The 16377-nt window shown below is 36.0% G+C and overlaps 1 protein-coding gene across 3 annotated transcripts; it reads left to right on the top strand.

The window, feature by feature from the left end:
* Positions 1–277: 277 nt before the first annotated feature.
* On the top strand, positions 278–6906 carry LOC121236090. Of its 3 annotated transcripts, XM_041132584.1 has the most exons (7): positions 280–876; positions 1825–2886; positions 3228–3422; positions 3509–3663; positions 4888–4998; positions 6428–6492; positions 6576–6906. In XM_041132584.1, the coding sequence occupies exons 1-6, from the start codon at positions 703–705 to the stop codon at positions 6459–6461; spliced, it is 1731 nt and encodes a 576-aa protein (XP_040988518.1). In that variant the 5' UTR covers positions 280–702; the 3' UTR covers positions 6462–6492; positions 6576–6906. The 3 variants fall into 3 exon arrangements, with proteins under 3 accessions (XP_040988519.1, XP_040988518.1, XP_040988517.1); XM_041132585.1 differs by having other exon boundaries at positions 278–876; positions 3530–3663; positions 6428–6906; XM_041132583.1 differs by having other exon boundaries at positions 6428–6904.
* The last annotated feature ends 9471 nt before the right edge of the window (positions 6907–16377 follow it).

A 16377-nucleotide genomic window follows, 5' to 3' on the forward strand; every position in this document is an offset into this window, starting at 1 on the left:
AATTTTATTTATTTAATTTATTTTTGCAAAAATCTTTATCAATTAACTGTAAAGCTACATATAGATAATGAAATGATTTTAAATGATTTGTAAATAATAATAATAAAATATTAAATAATAATAATAAATAATAATAAAATATTAAATAATAGTCAAATAAATCCCCAACTCAAACATCAAAGCTTATGCAAATTAAAGTAGCTTTTTTTTTTGGCAGGGGAAAGGCTCAATGGCACGCGTAGAACTAGAATTATGAAAGGGGTCAACAATAATAGTGTTATGGTTTTACGAGCCGAGAGAGAGAGAGAGAGAGAGAGAGAGTGTGTGTTCGGTTTGAATATATTTTCCCGGACACCGAGGCGGACTGGAACTGCCAGAGAAAACCCCCCCCACTCTCCCACCATCCCTTCCGATCCATCCCCATCTTCTTTCTTTCTTTCTTTCGATTAAAATGCACATCACTCTACTTTCCTTTGGTTAAAAGAAACCCTTCATTGTCATAGCCACTCTCTCTCTCTCTCTCTCTCTCTCTCTGCGAGTTGCTTTGTCTCATTCTTCGGCCAATGCCATCACCACCTAAATCCCCCGCCCTCTTTACTCAAATCAACTCTCTCTTTACCTACTTCCTACTGCTAGATCTTAAAACTGTAATTGGATACGCCCTTCAGTTGAGCGCGTCAAAGACTTTGGAGAGTTAGGGAGATGGGATCGGCCCGAAGCAAGCCGTCTTCCGGTTCTGCCATGACATCGTCTTCTACTTCTTCTTCTTCGTCGTCGGGTACCGTCCGAAGGGCTCGGTCAGGCCGCAGAGTTTTCCAGTCTTCTTGTCTCGGGACGCCATCTGAATCCCGCAACCGAGGCAATGTCGACCACCAGGTCCGTCATTTGGTTCCCCGTTTTGCCCCTTCTGTTTCTCTTTCAGTGTTGCTCCTTCGACTTTCATTGTTTACGTCGGAGCGTTGTTTTATGTACTTTCTCTCTTTTTTTTAAACGATATACTTTCTCTTTTGGGTACTCGTTTGTGTAGCATTTTTAGCATAACGAAAATTTCCGCGATAGAGAAATAGATTTCTCCTAATGTCATTTTAGCAAATGTACTTTTGAGATAAGACATTTCGTCTTAGATCTTTTTTGGGTGACTCTTAAAATTGATGAGTATGTTCAATGTGGTGGACTTTAGGTCCAAGGGAAGACCTATATAAATTTCTTTCGCTCTCTCGAATAACTACAGTTATATATAAATGATTCTGCCAGAGAGCGAATCCTTCATTTCTTTGATATGAAGATCAGAATCCTGTAATTAATCAGTTAGTTATATGGATCAAATGTGCACAAATTTTAACTAGTAATAATGTCTCGGAATTTATAACTTAAACATACTTAAGTCGGTAATATGAAGGGTCCCAAACATTAGTTTTTTTTTTGGTCAAGTGATGCGAAGATAGGGATTTGGGTTTTTAGTCAAATTGACACTTCAGAAATTGCGTAAAGTCTTGGCCTTTTTAGGCACAGAATTATGTGACATTTCCTTTTTTCCTGCCTTTTTTTGTCGATTATTATTTACTTTAAAAAAGGCAATTCACTTGTCACAAAATGAAAGACATTTTGTTTTTTCAGAGGTTGGGCTCCGGAGGTGACAGTGGGCTTTACGCATAGTGACACTTTTTTGTATAACTATCCAAGGGCTTACCTGTGACATGTAATTATTTAGTCAAGTTTCGTGGGACCCAACCCTTATGTTGCTATGCATGGTAGTACTTGGTAGGAAATTTTAACCATTATTGGTTTCCTGAACGACTTATACATGATCTGTAAATCATTCAGGTGTGTAATTTTGGGAGGAAAGAAAATGCTGAGGGTATGGGTCCATGTTTAAATCGAGCCGAAACGAATTCAGATGAGATAAAAACTGTTTCTTACCGAAAGGTTAAAGTTGATGAACCAAATGAACTGCCTTGTCTATCTTCTAATATTGATCTTGATGAATTGGGGCAAGCAAGCATTACTGATATGGCATCCAGAACTGGTAGCAGCTCTACCCGAGCTTCGTCTACTCAATCCTTGAACCCTTCAAGTCGTTTCCTTTCTCGCTTTAGTTTTATCCCTGGTAATGCAAGCTTCAGACTCAGCAGAGCAACCAGTTTAGGGTCATCAAGGTCTTATCCTGTTTCTTCCTCAACTCTATCAATATTGAATGATGAAGACGAGCTTCATCTACGAGCAGGACCTGCTAGCAGGTTTGTTTCTGGAACAGAAACTCGACAAGGTAGTCACTTGCTTCCTGCATCACTGATTGATGAAACATCCACACAATGTTATGAAGAGGCTACTGGTAGTTTGATGTTAGATTGTCCAGCACCTGGTGTTTCTGAAAATTTGCGAGAGAATCAGATGGCTTCTTGTATCCACAATGTGGCCAATGATGGTGACGGTACAAGAAATGGGGTTGAAGTTAACTTGTATTCACCAAGAATTCATAATGAAACTGAGAGTTTTAAGACTAGAAATTCTGATAGGCGGATTGGAGCTCGTGAGCCAGTTGAACGGAATTTTCACTTCAGTCGGACACTTAGTGTTGGAAGACTTCGTGACAGGGTTCTTCGTCGATCATCATTGTCTGACTTAACATTTTGTCCATTGCAACTAGAGAGAGAAGTGAGGGATTCTAATCAGGGCAGTGGTAGATCGGCCTTGGAGGGTGAGACTAGGGAATTGGTATCTGAAAGTGATGCCGTAACAACTCTAACTACCTCCGGTACATCTAGCTCTTTATTCAGCATCCAAGATCATGAGTTGGAAACTTCACAGCCAGGAGAAGGCAGGTACCATGATCTACTTGAGCATAGATCAAATTTCCTTGAACGGAGAAGAAGAATACGATCTCAGGTGTGTAAAGTTTCTGTACGAGCTATTTGTGGCCTCTTGAGGAAGACATAACTAGATCATGGTCATCATGCTTGTAATCTATGTTTAGTTTTGAGAATAGTGTATAGTATTACTAACAGGATATATTCCATACGTGTTGGTTTAGAGGTGCCCACCTTTTGACAGGCCCGTTAGGGACATAACTAAGCCCTACATTGATCTCAATGGTCAGTCTAAGCATACTATGTGCTGGACTCTGCTTAGTTTCCAACTAAACTTATTTATGCTGTTGTGCAATTTAAAGGTTGTCTATCACTATATGTGTTTGATTTCAGAACAGTGATTCAGATTTCATGGTGTAGGTTCGTGCTCTTCAGCGATTGGGGAGTCGTTTTGAGAACCTGTCTGGACATGAGAGGTCTTGTATTTTATCTGGTCAACATAGAACAGGTCGTTGTACATGTCGGATTGGTAACCGTGACGCCAATGTAAATGATGATGGAAGTGCTAGAGCTAGCATATCAAGAATTGTTATGTTAGCTGAGGCTTTATTTGAGGTAATACTGATAAGTAATTGCCTTTTATAATGGCCACTTTTGGTATTGTTTATACTAGTTGAATCTTCTTTACATATTTTAATTAGGTTCTGGATGAAATTCACCAGCAATCTGTGGTTTTATCTTCCCGGCCTTCTGTATCTTCAATTGGATCTATCCCCGCACCTAATGAAGTTGTAGAGTCTTTGCCTGTCAAATTATACTCCAAGTTGAAAAACCATCAGAACGAGGAGGTTGCCCAGTAAGTTTCAAGTTTACTGTTTGGTTTTTAAATATCTATGATGGAGGTGGTTGAATGTTGAACCACTTGTATCATGTACACCTTTGATGATCATAAACATAATCTGTGGCTTCTCTTCATTGCTGAATTCCTTAATCTGTGTCTTGCTACTGATACATTCCATCCTGTGAAGTTCTAATAAAGCCGTGCTGATACGATTGATATGCTTGTCTAATAAGCTCTTGATTAGTCACTTACATAGGGTTTTGGTTGGGGTGATCCTGGTACAATCCTGGCCTCATCATCTTTTTTTATGAAGTGGTGCTTTGAACTGATCAATGGGTTATGAGTCTTATGACTACTATTTTTTTTTTTTTTTTTTATTTAGGTAATCAAAGACTATTAAAAATGCAAAAGGTGTAGCTCAAGTACATGAGAAGTATACCAGAGGAATACTTAACCATAAAATAGAAAACAGAGCCAAGAAAATCATGAAAACATAACTCATCAAACTCTATAGAAGCCACCCAAAGGAATGGAGTATTGAAAGTGAATTTGGCATGTAATAAGGCCATTTTTTTTATGTTTTGAAGCTGTTTCTTGGTGAAAAGTAAATTTGACAAGTCAGAATTGGTTCCCTCTGGGCAATGTTTCATTGTTGATAGTTTGACCAGTATATTGGGATGTGAGGTATCCTCTTTCTTTGCTTGTGAAATTTTTCGGCCTCCCTTTGAAAGTCTCTTTCAGACCAAGTTTATTTAGGATGATGTGATCAAGAAGATTGACAACTATTGGCTGTTGGAAGAGGATGTATTTCTATGAAGGTAATAAGATCATTTTGATCAAGAGTACCTTGTAGTTTGCCTACATATTTCCTGTCACTATTTTCACTTTCCACTCGAGTGGCAAATCAAATAGAGAAGCCACACAAGACATCATTTGGACTAGGATAGGTGAAGTGTTCAGATTTCACCTATAAAACTGCACCAAGGTTGTTTTCCAATTTTGAAAGGAGATTTGGGAGTTCTTAAGTTGCTTTTGTTCAATCATGCCTTTGTAGGGGAGTGGTTTTGACAATATTATCATTGGAGGGAGGCCTATGCTACAGTTCTGAGCATGACTTATTCTACACAACTTCTTTACTGTTTTTTTTTCGATATAATTTAGTTTGATTGGAACCTCTGTTTAATTTAGCCATTCATGCTGGATTATCTCAAGTTGCCTTCTGATTTCGGTGACTTTTAGATGTTATATATGCCTTGTGGAATATGAGGAAGGAGACAGCTTGCGGATATTGCCTTGCCACCATGAATACCATAGGACATGTATAGACAAGTGGCTGAAGGAGATCCACAGGTATGAGATAGGTCCTTTCTTTTAGCATTTTCAACATATATGACTAACAATATAAATAAACACATACATGCGAGTTTTTATACAACCATACTGTTGAGTGAGTGCCAGTGTACTATAGTTTTTTCAGACCATGAAACACAAAAACTAGATTTTTGTTGGCCTAGAAGAGTAAATATGTAATCCTTTTTCATTGTAGTGGTTTTCTTTGTTTACAAAAAATTAAAGTTATACAGAGAATGTTTTCGCTCAAGGGGGAAAAGAAAAAAGCATGACGAGGATATCAGTGAAGTATATTGAGACACGTTTATGTACAGTGGAAGCTGTCCCATGGTTAATCTGAGGACAAGTGAATTTTCAATTACGTTAGGTTTCCAGTTAGGTTCGTCTTTGAACCCTTGTGAATTTATCAGGCATATGGATTAAGTTGTCCTATGGTGTTTGTTGGGTGGACTGATTGTTCCCAAGAAAAATAAGGAGAAATTGTAATTAGGTTTGCGCTTTCATATACTTCCTGTGTAATTAGGCTATGCCCATTTATTTGTCTCAATAAAATTGTTCTTATTTTATAAAAAAAAAAAAAAAAAAGATAAGGAGATGCTTCAGAACATTTTTTTTTCTACAGGTAATAGTAAAATTTTATTAATCCAAAAAACACTAGGCATAGCCCAAGTGCACGGAGTATACATGGAATACACCTAGCAAACACTAGACATTATAAATGCTTTGGAACATATGGTCTCGTCTGATGTGAGACATAGATAAAACATAGTAGACATATCATGAGAGATTGGACAAGGTACTATTTTTTATTGATAAATTAAAGTACTTTAGATCAAATGGGAAAATGGTTTCCATTAGCTACATTTTCAGCATGGTCAAGCAATGATTTTGCTCTGGTTTCTACCCCTTATGTTGTATCATTGCACGGTTATGAAATTTTTTCCCTGTACGGTCAAGTGCAATAAATGTACTACGGCTGAGTCTTCAATATTTCCTTTTCTTTAGCCACATTGTGGTATTAATAACAATCCCAACTCTAGCCTCCCTCTTCCGTCTTAACAATGAAATTCATTTGCTTGCTTGATTAGAAAATTTTCAATTTCATATAAAACAGACCAAACATGTCATGGAAATCTTAAAGAGAGATGTGATAAGCTTCAGCCTTTATTTTTTTAATCTTTCCTTTGACAAAGTCCCCTATAAATAATTGAAATTCTATTAAGATTGTTTTCCCGAGTAGACTTTGTTCTCAGACACTCGGTGCCAATATTAAAAAAAAAAAAAAAAAACAGTATGTTGTCCCGAGTAATGAGTATGTACTTAACAGGATTGAGTGCTAATATAGAACTCGTGTGCCCACTTTTCCTAACCCAACATGGTGACATAACAAACAACTGAGATGATGTGCTTACTTGTATATGGTGTGCAGGGTATGCCCTCTTTGTCGGGGTGACATCTGCTGATCAGATTCATTGCCTGCAGAGAACAAAAGTGGTCAGCTTTGCAGTCTTCTTACTAACGACTAAAGTTCTTCATCAAGACAAGAATAAAGTTGATTAGTTGAGATTATTTTTCAGGAAGTTATGATCATTTTCTGCTGAAATTATCTTTCTTGGCTGTGGTTAATTGCTCTGCTTGCACTGTGAAACATCGCACACCGTAAGAAATGAACTGAACTACTTGCAAATATGCCACAGAACTGGAGAGAGGGACTGAGATGGTTCGTTTTCCCCATTGTACACCGTATAACATTGAGCAGTTCCCATTGGTATATCCTAAATTCCTTGCATGTTGCTATATTTGTGCTAGTTTTTGTCAGTGTCACTTGCATCCTTTTCACAAAAAGCTTGAAAAGGAAGAAAACGACTTCACAAATTCTTCAACTCATGGAAAAGAAAGCATTCCAACATGGTGGAATAGAAACATCCCATGAATTGCTTTTTTTTTTTAATATATAGAAAACAGAGAAATGATATTTGCAATTGTGGAGTGCGCAAGCGTCATGCAATTCATTTGAAAAAAGTGAGTAAATATAAGATCTACTTGAAAAAAAAATTAATTTTTTAATAATAGACTATTTTTTTTTAAAACGATTGTGCGACATTTATGCATTCCACGATTGCATGTAATATTACTCATAGAAATATCCATAATACTTCATTAACATCAAAAGGTCAACATAAACTAAGCCTCAAGCATTACAACTTGCTTAATAAAATGTGGTACACAATGCAACCATAATACAATATCATCAACTCCTTTGTCGTTTGTAGTGTCGGGCCAACATTTGAGCAGCAGAATTTGCCTCCCTACCTACGTGCTTGATTTCAAGCTTTGGAAAGAAGGTAGCCAACTAAAAGGATGCCATCGAAAGTGGCTTCTTGCATTGACATTTTAGAGGGGCAAGTCTTCAGCTTGCTAATTTTAATCAAGGAATCAGATTCTATAATTGATGGAGGATGCTCAGATGGGTGCTTAACTGCAAACCTCTTAATGCTCAATGGTTTCAACTTCCTGTTCACCATACTCAAATATGCATGCAGCCATTAAGGCCTCGTTTGGATAAGTACTTGGTTTGACCTCATCTCAAATCAACATTTAAATACTATTCAAACACAAATATTTTTCAAATTTTTTTTTTGGAAAACTCTATATGCAGGTGAGTTTGCACAGGTATCCGCATGAATAAAACACACGAATCAATCTCATGCTGCCCCTCCATCTCCCTCCTCTATCTCTCCGAATTTTACCCTTCCCAGTATTTGAACCCTAATCCCCTCCATCTCTCTCCTTCGTCTTCTTCGTCATGGCTAGCATCGGAGGCTGCGTTGGTGATAACGGCTGGAGACATTGGTCCTTTGTTGAGGACTTGAATGAGAAAAAACAGAGTTTCTGTCAGTGATACCATCTTGAGATTCCGGGTTCTTTTTCAAATATTGTGTTTGTGGGGTCATGATTTGGATTTGTAGTTATTCTTTTTTTTATTTGAGTCATTTTCGTGGGTATGTTTTCGCAGGAAGCAGAGACAAAAGCTAAGAACATGAAGGAAGAAATTGTTTAAATATTTGGATTTGGTTTAAATATTTGGATTTGGTTTATATTTGGGCAAAAATTATAAAATCTTTATTTGGGTTGAAGGAAACTCAATAGTGTAAAAGTTTTCAAGTATATTCTTCCCAAATAATAATGAGAAAATTCGGAATCAAGCAAACTTGGGTGTGTGGGGTAGGGGGGTTTTTGGATTCAAGTTTTTGTGTATAAAAGTAAAACAATTAAATGGGGGATCTTGGCTGGGTGTGTGGTGGGGAGGCCCTTTGAAAATGCTAGACGCTTTGCACAGGAGTTGGGTTATATCAGTGGAGAACTGTAGTTTCAAAGTTTCACCAGTTGGAAATTGTTTGAAGTATGTGTGCAGAGTTTTCTTTTCTTTTTCTTTTTTATTTGCTCTTTCCTTCTTTTACTTAGTTCTTTATTTTTTTAATACATGTTGATATAGCATCCCTGCGCAGCTCTCCTATGCAAAGTCTCCTGTACGTAGTGAGACTTTTTTTATTTTTTTTTTATTTTTTTTATATACATTTTCATTTAATCATTACCAGGAGTGTAACTGGCCCAGTTTAGTTAGATTTTGGACAAAATTTGGGACTGAACCAGTAGGTACTGGTTTTGCATTTTCAAAAACCGATTTTGTATCGGTTCCCCCCTAAACTGGTACTTCCGGTTCTACCGGTTCCGACCCGATTTTTCAGTTTTAATATACTATATTACATAATATATATATATATAATCGTATATAATACTATAATGATAATATATTGTAGTATATTATAATATATATTAATATAGTATTAGTATAACTATTAATACGCACTATATAGTGTTAGTATAACTATTAATGCAATAGATTACGGTGATAGAAGATTTTAAAATTTAATATTATATTAATTAGTAATTTATCATATAATACAAAACTATTTTATATATAATTATATATTACATATAAAAATTATATACAATATAAAAAATTATAATATATATGAACCGGTCCAGTTCGGTCCGGTCCGGTTTTAGAAAAAGAAAAATCGGAACCGGACCGATTTTGACTAGTTCGGTTCCGATTTTGACTAGTTTTAAGAAATTAAAACCGATACTGGATTGAACCAAACTAGGTACTGGACCAAACCCACCGGTTCGGTCTAGTCCGGTCCAGTTTACCGGTTCACTAGTTTTTTTTACACCCCTAATCATTACAACTTGTTAAAATTTTCATGTAAAACACAAAACAATTCAATTTTTTTAAATTCCAAAACAAAAATTATATCTTAACAATATTTTGAACTTTACAATATCTTTTTCAACTTTTTTTCTCATCTTCCAAATTCAATAAAAATCCGAACTCAACTATTTTACTACTATTAATATATTTCTTATTTCAACTCAACTACCTATCCAAATGAGGCGACGTCTGAATCTCGCTGCTCGCTGCTCCATCATTGTGTTTGAGAATTCCATGTGCTGTTTCTGCCAACAGGAGTACTTTTTTCCCTTTCTATATTTGGCTGACAGAGCTGCACCTTCCTAAAACTCTCCACCAGACATAATGCCTCATGAACAGCTATTGTTGGATCAAGATGATGTGGGTGAATGAATACATTTCTTCTATACCACAATCCCAAGACAACTGTAAAGGCTTCACTCAAATCCTTGCTAGGAAAAGTCTGCTTCATGCTTAAAATGAGAAGCCCAAAATTCTGTTGATCACTCACTAGACATTGAAGACACCAAGGATGGACTAGCTACCTAACCTTTTTAACATGGTGACATGTGATTAATGCATGGAGACTATCCTCCTCTCTCAATCTACATGGATCACAAGTTGCATCTTGTAAAACACGTTTCTTTTGAAGAGCTTGCTTTGTGTGTAATATACCATTGCAAAACCTCGATGAGAAGTTTTTAACCCTATTTGGTAGTTCAAGATTCCATACACTTAGGGTTTGGCTTGTTTGGATACAGAAATCATCTCACTTTATCTTATCTCATTATTACAATTTTTTTAAATTTTCACACAAAATATAATAAACATTTCAACTTTTTCAAATTTCAAAATATTAATAATATTAAAAAATAATATTCTAATAATATTTTATTCAACTCATCTAAAATTATTTCATTTCATCTCATTATAATCCTTACCCAATGCCGTCTCCAAGCTGCAGACTTTGAACTTTCTCCCGCTTCACACTTTCTAAACATCCTCATAACCCTATAATAGGCAATGTTAGTTGAAGTAGGGTTTTTCATTAAGTTTTGAGAATTAGGCCCCTTCGAGATTTTGTTTTAAGAATAACACCCAAGCTATTTTCTCCTTTCATTAGATTTTTCATCCACCATCGTTAAAGAAAAACATGTGGCCCAATTACAAACTGCCACATAAATTAAATTTTAGAATAAAAAATAATTTTCTAAAATTATAAAAATTGAATATTAAAGAGAGAGAGAGAATAGCTGCGTTGTGGCTAGGTGGCCCTCCAATGGCTTGCATGGAGAGGGTGCATGATGAAGGTGGATCCGAGTTGGATGATACTAAGTTGGCAGATTCTACATTGATACTGATGGACTACCCGAGAAGCATATCAATGCAAATATGACAGAAAGTGACAAAGATTCCTTGGACTAGGGCAATATTGCCACACGTTAGTATTTTAGTTATAACTTTGACTACAGATATCAAAATTGTACAAATGACCCCAATTCGCAAAACTCTTTTCGGTACACACGCGGTGGTCACCATGTTATGTCTACTAGTCTCCATTTAAATCCCAAAATCAGTCGTTTTCTCCTCCAAATCGTTAATTTAAGTTTTTTTTTAATGAAAATGTTTCGCTGTCACTTTTAGAGATTATTTTTATTCCTATTTGGGCCAGAGTTTTGGAAAGCTTCTTCTTTTACTACGTATTTTATTTTAATGTAATAATTGGGATTTTGACTTTTTGAAAAAAATTCTCAAAATTTTGAATTTCATAAACTATTTGAGTCCAGCTTGTGGGTTTTAAGGTCAATTTTCGAATATTATCAATTAACCTCACTCTCAAAGTTTTCTCTCTAGTTTGCATCTTTTTTCAATCTCAATCTCCAATTTCTATCAATTAACTAGTTGTCAGAATAATTCTAATTTTATCTAGTGTCAGTGCGGCTTGTGCAGGTCCATATGGACTTCACGGGTGGCCCAAACTAGGTCACCCTGCTTGGTGTTTGTTTCAGGCCACCCATTGGTGGCCGAAACCCCGCCCCCACGTGGCCACCATGAAGGTCGGCCAACTCTTGCCACCCTCGTGGTGGTCACCACTTGCTTTCTCTCTCTCTAGTTTTTTATTTTATATTTTTAGAAAATTATTTCTTTTAATCTTTTTTCTATCTATTTTAAAGAATTTAAATTGGAGAAGAATTCTAAGGAAAGGACAAAAAAAAGATGGACGAGACAATTGGAGAAGGGGTGGAAGCAAAACTGGAGGATCTAACGAGTACAAATAAAACTGAATTTGACTGCGATGAAAATTTAAAAGAATAATGATAGTACACCAACTCGTGTACAATTTAATTGAGGAGGGAGAAGCTAAAGGTAGGGGTGCTACCTGCCCCTTATGGGGCGGAGTAGCCCTCACCCACCACCCACCCCCCACCCCCCACCCTCGCATGGGGGGGGGGGGGGGTGTCTTGATTTTTGTCTCCATCCCCCGCCCGATGTGCGGGGGCAGGGTACCCTGTCCAGGATAACGGGGTGCGGGGTCAATCCGTCTGCCCCTCACCCCTACTATACTTTTGGCCCAGAAGCGGTAAATGGCCCAGAAACCGCTGAAATGGGCCTAAAATGGCCCAGAAATAGCTTCTGGGCCATTTTGGGCCATAAAATTAGAAGTTAAAAAAAAAGTTAAAAAACCTGATTAAAAAAAAAGTTACATGAACAAAAATAATATATACATGATACAAATTTACTAATTTAGACTCTAATAAAGTACTACTATAGACTGCAAGTCTACTACCTAATATTTAATAAACCAATAAATAATAATAATAACTAAGCTATTACAAAAATAAAATAGAAAGTCTAAACAATTACAAATTTACAAACAAAAAAGTATCCAAGGGACATTGTATCAAATTTACAAACAAAAAGGTATCCAAGAGTTGTTTGGGTCTTCGACTATGACATTTGGAGCGGCCCGGATGGGTAGTATTTTGAGACTTGAGCACATATTCATATTGCATTGGAGGTAGACATCGTCTGAGTCGTCTCATGTGTTGCTACAACAATGACTATTAAAATTAATACCGATGAAATCGAAATGAATATAAATAAATCAAAATAATAAAATAAAAACAACAAGTACCAGATGGTCCAGATCCAGACTGATCACCATCCTCTTCGTCGGTCTCCTTAAAATCTAAAATATCTGGAACATAAATATCATTTCTCATCGTTCAACTCTGTGTGCATATCAATGCCTCCACAGTTGTAGGAGACAATGAACTATAGAAATGATCCAATATGCGCCCTCCAGGCTGACTTTGTGTGCATAACAATTTAGGGTTCCGGATTGAACCCCTAAATCATTAGGGGTTCAATCCGAAACCCCTAAATTGAAATTTCGGGGGTTTCAATTTCAAATTAGAGTTTCGGATTGAACCTCTAAATTGATTTAGGGGTTCAACCGAAACCCCTATATTGAAATTTCAAGGGTTTCAATCGAAACCCTTAAATCAATTTAAAGTTTTGGATTGGAACCCTAAATTAATTTAGGGTTCCAAATTCGAACACCCAGAAACTACAAACTACAAAAAAAAAAAAAAAAAAAAAAATACTAATAATAATAAATTAATTAATTAATTAGAAATATAAAAATATAAAAAAATAAACACAATGACAGATGCGACATCAATTTAAAACACATGCACAAATCAAAATCCACATCACACAAATTCACAATGATTCCCATCCTCCATCTCCGATTCAACTCATCCTTCCTCTAGTGTCCAATCCAAAAAAAAAAAAAAAAATCTAGGTCCGCGAGTCTTACCTTTGGAGTTTGGTGCAATGAAGTTTAAAGTTCAAACGACGGTGGACCGGTGGTGCTCGTGCAATTGTGCGAGAGAGAGAAGAGATCAAGAGAGAGAGACTGAGAGAGCGCGAGAGAGTGAGTCTGAGAGAGAGGATAGTTCGAGAATACACGAAAAGGGGAGGGGGAACTTAACATAAGTTGAAACGGCTCTGTTTTGTCACGGCGCCGTTTCACTTACTTTTGGGTTTTTTATTATATATATAATTTTAATTTTAAATATATATATATATATATATTGTACGGGGCGGGAGAAAAGCGGAGCGGGGCTTAGTCCACTCTGTCCCCTGCCTCTCCTGGCCTCCAGGGGTGCTGGAGGGGCTCCTCGCACCCCACTCGAGTGGGAAAGAACCCCCACCTCGCATGGGAGGGGCCAGGGAGAGTGGGGTGTGGGGCCCCGCTGCCCACCTCTAGCTAAAGGAAGTATTGGAAAGTCAACCTTTAGGACAGACATAATTGTTTTAGGGTATTCTCATATATTTTATTTCTAAATATCACTTAAATATAATTTTTTAATTTTTTAATTTCAACATTTTTATCTAATTATTACTTAATCATTATAATTTTTCTGAACTCCCAAACAAAACACGAAATTCTATATAATTTCCTCAAAGTTTCAAACAAAAGTAATATTAGAAATTTGAGAAATGCTACAAACACAAAATGATTATATAAAAGTAAATGCACAAACTGACGTGGTTTTATGTAATTTGTTAGATCTACTTTACAATAAAATTAACTTTATAATCTGATGTACCGCATCAAGCCACGTTAGTTTGTGGATTTATTTTTGTGTAATCATTTTGTAGCTAAAGTATTTCTCTAAAAAACAATATTCAAACAATTGTTTAAATTTATTTTTATTCAATTTTTCTTTCATTTTTTAAAATTCAATAAAATATCTCAACTCAAACTATTTCACGAATATTCAGCAATATTTTGAAATATTTTTATTATCCAAACGAATTTTTAATAGTCTTTGATAAGTTGTATCATAATGGGCCGCATGGAGGACATCGAAAAGCAAGCAGCGACCCAAACAAAAGGGGCCCATGTTGAATCCCCATATCCAAAGGCAAAACACAAGCCCACCAATCCACTGAAATCAACCATAATCCATCCTAGCTCCAAGAAGTGGCGTGCGTTGTCTTCAACATCTCACCAAGGCTGAGGTCAATAAAGCTACCAAAACATGGCGAATTCAAAGAATCACTCAATGAAAAATATGCATCAGGAAGCCCATGATGGTGGAAGAAGTGGAAATCAAGGCTCTTCTACAACATTTCCATAATGACAAGGTGGTCCATGTCCATGTGTCTTTTTCTTTTTCTGCCTCTGTTCTAATCACGTATTACGAGATGTTGGCAAAACTTAACAGCTTAATTATCAGTAACTTGGTAAATTAATATGCTCTGAATTAAGTTATGTTAAGTTGTCTATAGCTTATAGTCCTTTCGGTTCGGTCATGTTTCGTATATATATATATTTTTTTTATCATCGAATAGGTATATAGTTTTAAAAATTTAAGAACTGATACCAGACCGATTCACTACCGACTTCCGGTTTCGGTCTGATCCAATCTGATTTTTTCGATTTTGCTGATTATCTATGTTAGTAATAATATGATGTTTACATATATTGAAAATGATGGGAACCAAGGTGGGCCTAGTCTTACAAATCCTTTACAAATTTCAAATCGGCCAATTGCAAGATCAAAAGTCAAGAAGATCAAGGAAGCAATGTAAGGATTGGTGTAATCCACTTGGGATGAAACTAACAAGAGCCCAACACTCAATATGGGTTTGAAAGAAGGAGAACCAGTTTTGATTCACTTGATACAAGCTGTAGAAGACATAACTTAGAGTTATTGTTTGGGCCTATTGTTATTGAAGACTTTCGATTTGTTAAAGGATTTATTTTATTAGTTTAGAATAAGTGGGCTTAAGGATGATTGGCCCACATGTCTTATTTCTTATGACATATGATTTTGGGAAAGCCTTGTATTGTGGCCAAAGGCTTATTTGAAAAATTACTTTTTAGGAACTAGGTTTCAAGAGTTACTGTAGCGGAATTACTATAGCCAAATTACTGTAGCGTGACACTATTCATTCATGGGTACTTTTGAGAGAAATGGCTTTATTTTGGTCAGGATTTTAATTAAGTTTTGGTTTAAATACTCTTTGTAACCTCATTTTAATGTTAGACAATATTGAATTTTCATTGTGAGTTGAGTTTACTTCTCTTGTTCTTGATTGAACTTTTAAACTTATCAAAGGTAAATCACAATCTTTGTGGCATTCCTCCCTGTAATTTGGGTTCTTGAGATAGATTCTTCAACGGGTCTAGATTTTAATATAATCTAGGTTCTTGAAACGAGTTATCAACAGGTCTAGATTCTCCATCTATTGACTTGATTTTGACTTTCTTGGGTGAGTTTTCAAACTGATTGTGGGTCCAAAAGATTTCATTCATGCGGGTTCATATAATTTGGTATTCAAAGTAAGGTTTCTAACCAGGTTTGATTACATCTTTTATTTCTTGCATATTTAATTGTAGGGTTTCATTGTTCTAGTATTACAAAAAAAAAAAGTGTAGTTGCCGAATTTCATTGTTCTAGGGTTTGCGTTGGCCGAAATCTCTTGTTCTAGGGGCTGTAGTATATCACTTATCCTAGGATTTTTGAGTTATTGTTAGGGTTTTGTCAATTGTTTATTCTTTTAATTGTGATCAAATCAGTTGGAGAAAAGAAAAAAAAAAAGAAAAAAAAATCGTCCAAAAAAAGAATCCGAATTTCTTTTTAGCCTTATCATCAAGGGGTTGCATACATTAGTCTAGTTGTTATCTTGTCTTATAGTTACTCTTTCATTCATAAAATTTTCTTGATTTTCGTGTCATTTTTATTCCTTCCATGTTTATCTTGTTCTTTGGACCTAATTACTAGTTGGGATAAAACAAGGTTGCATTATTTTGATTGAGTTCAATTAGTTTTTAAAGAACTTGAGTGAGAAAACTTTTAAAGTAAAAGGCAAGAGAGTGTAAGATTATTATCAGGCAAAAAATGAATTAAGAATGAAACACGAGTGAAGTGCCATTATTTGAGTGTAAACATGTAAGGGGGTATGTGAGTTTTTTTTTACCACTAACATTTTTGTGTACAGTACATTACAATGTCTCACCGGAGTGGCTCATCACCAAGGGGGAGGGCAGATAACTCATCATTTGTACTGCAAACCATGCAATAACAGTTTGAGAGATAGGAGGC

The sequence above is a fragment of the Juglans microcarpa x Juglans regia genome, chromosome 6D (assembly GCF_004785595.1).
Source record: "Juglans microcarpa x Juglans regia isolate MS1-56 chromosome 6D, Jm3101_v1.0, whole genome shotgun sequence".
Taxonomy (NCBI): Eukaryota; Viridiplantae; Streptophyta; class Magnoliopsida; order Fagales; family Juglandaceae; genus Juglans; species Juglans microcarpa x Juglans regia.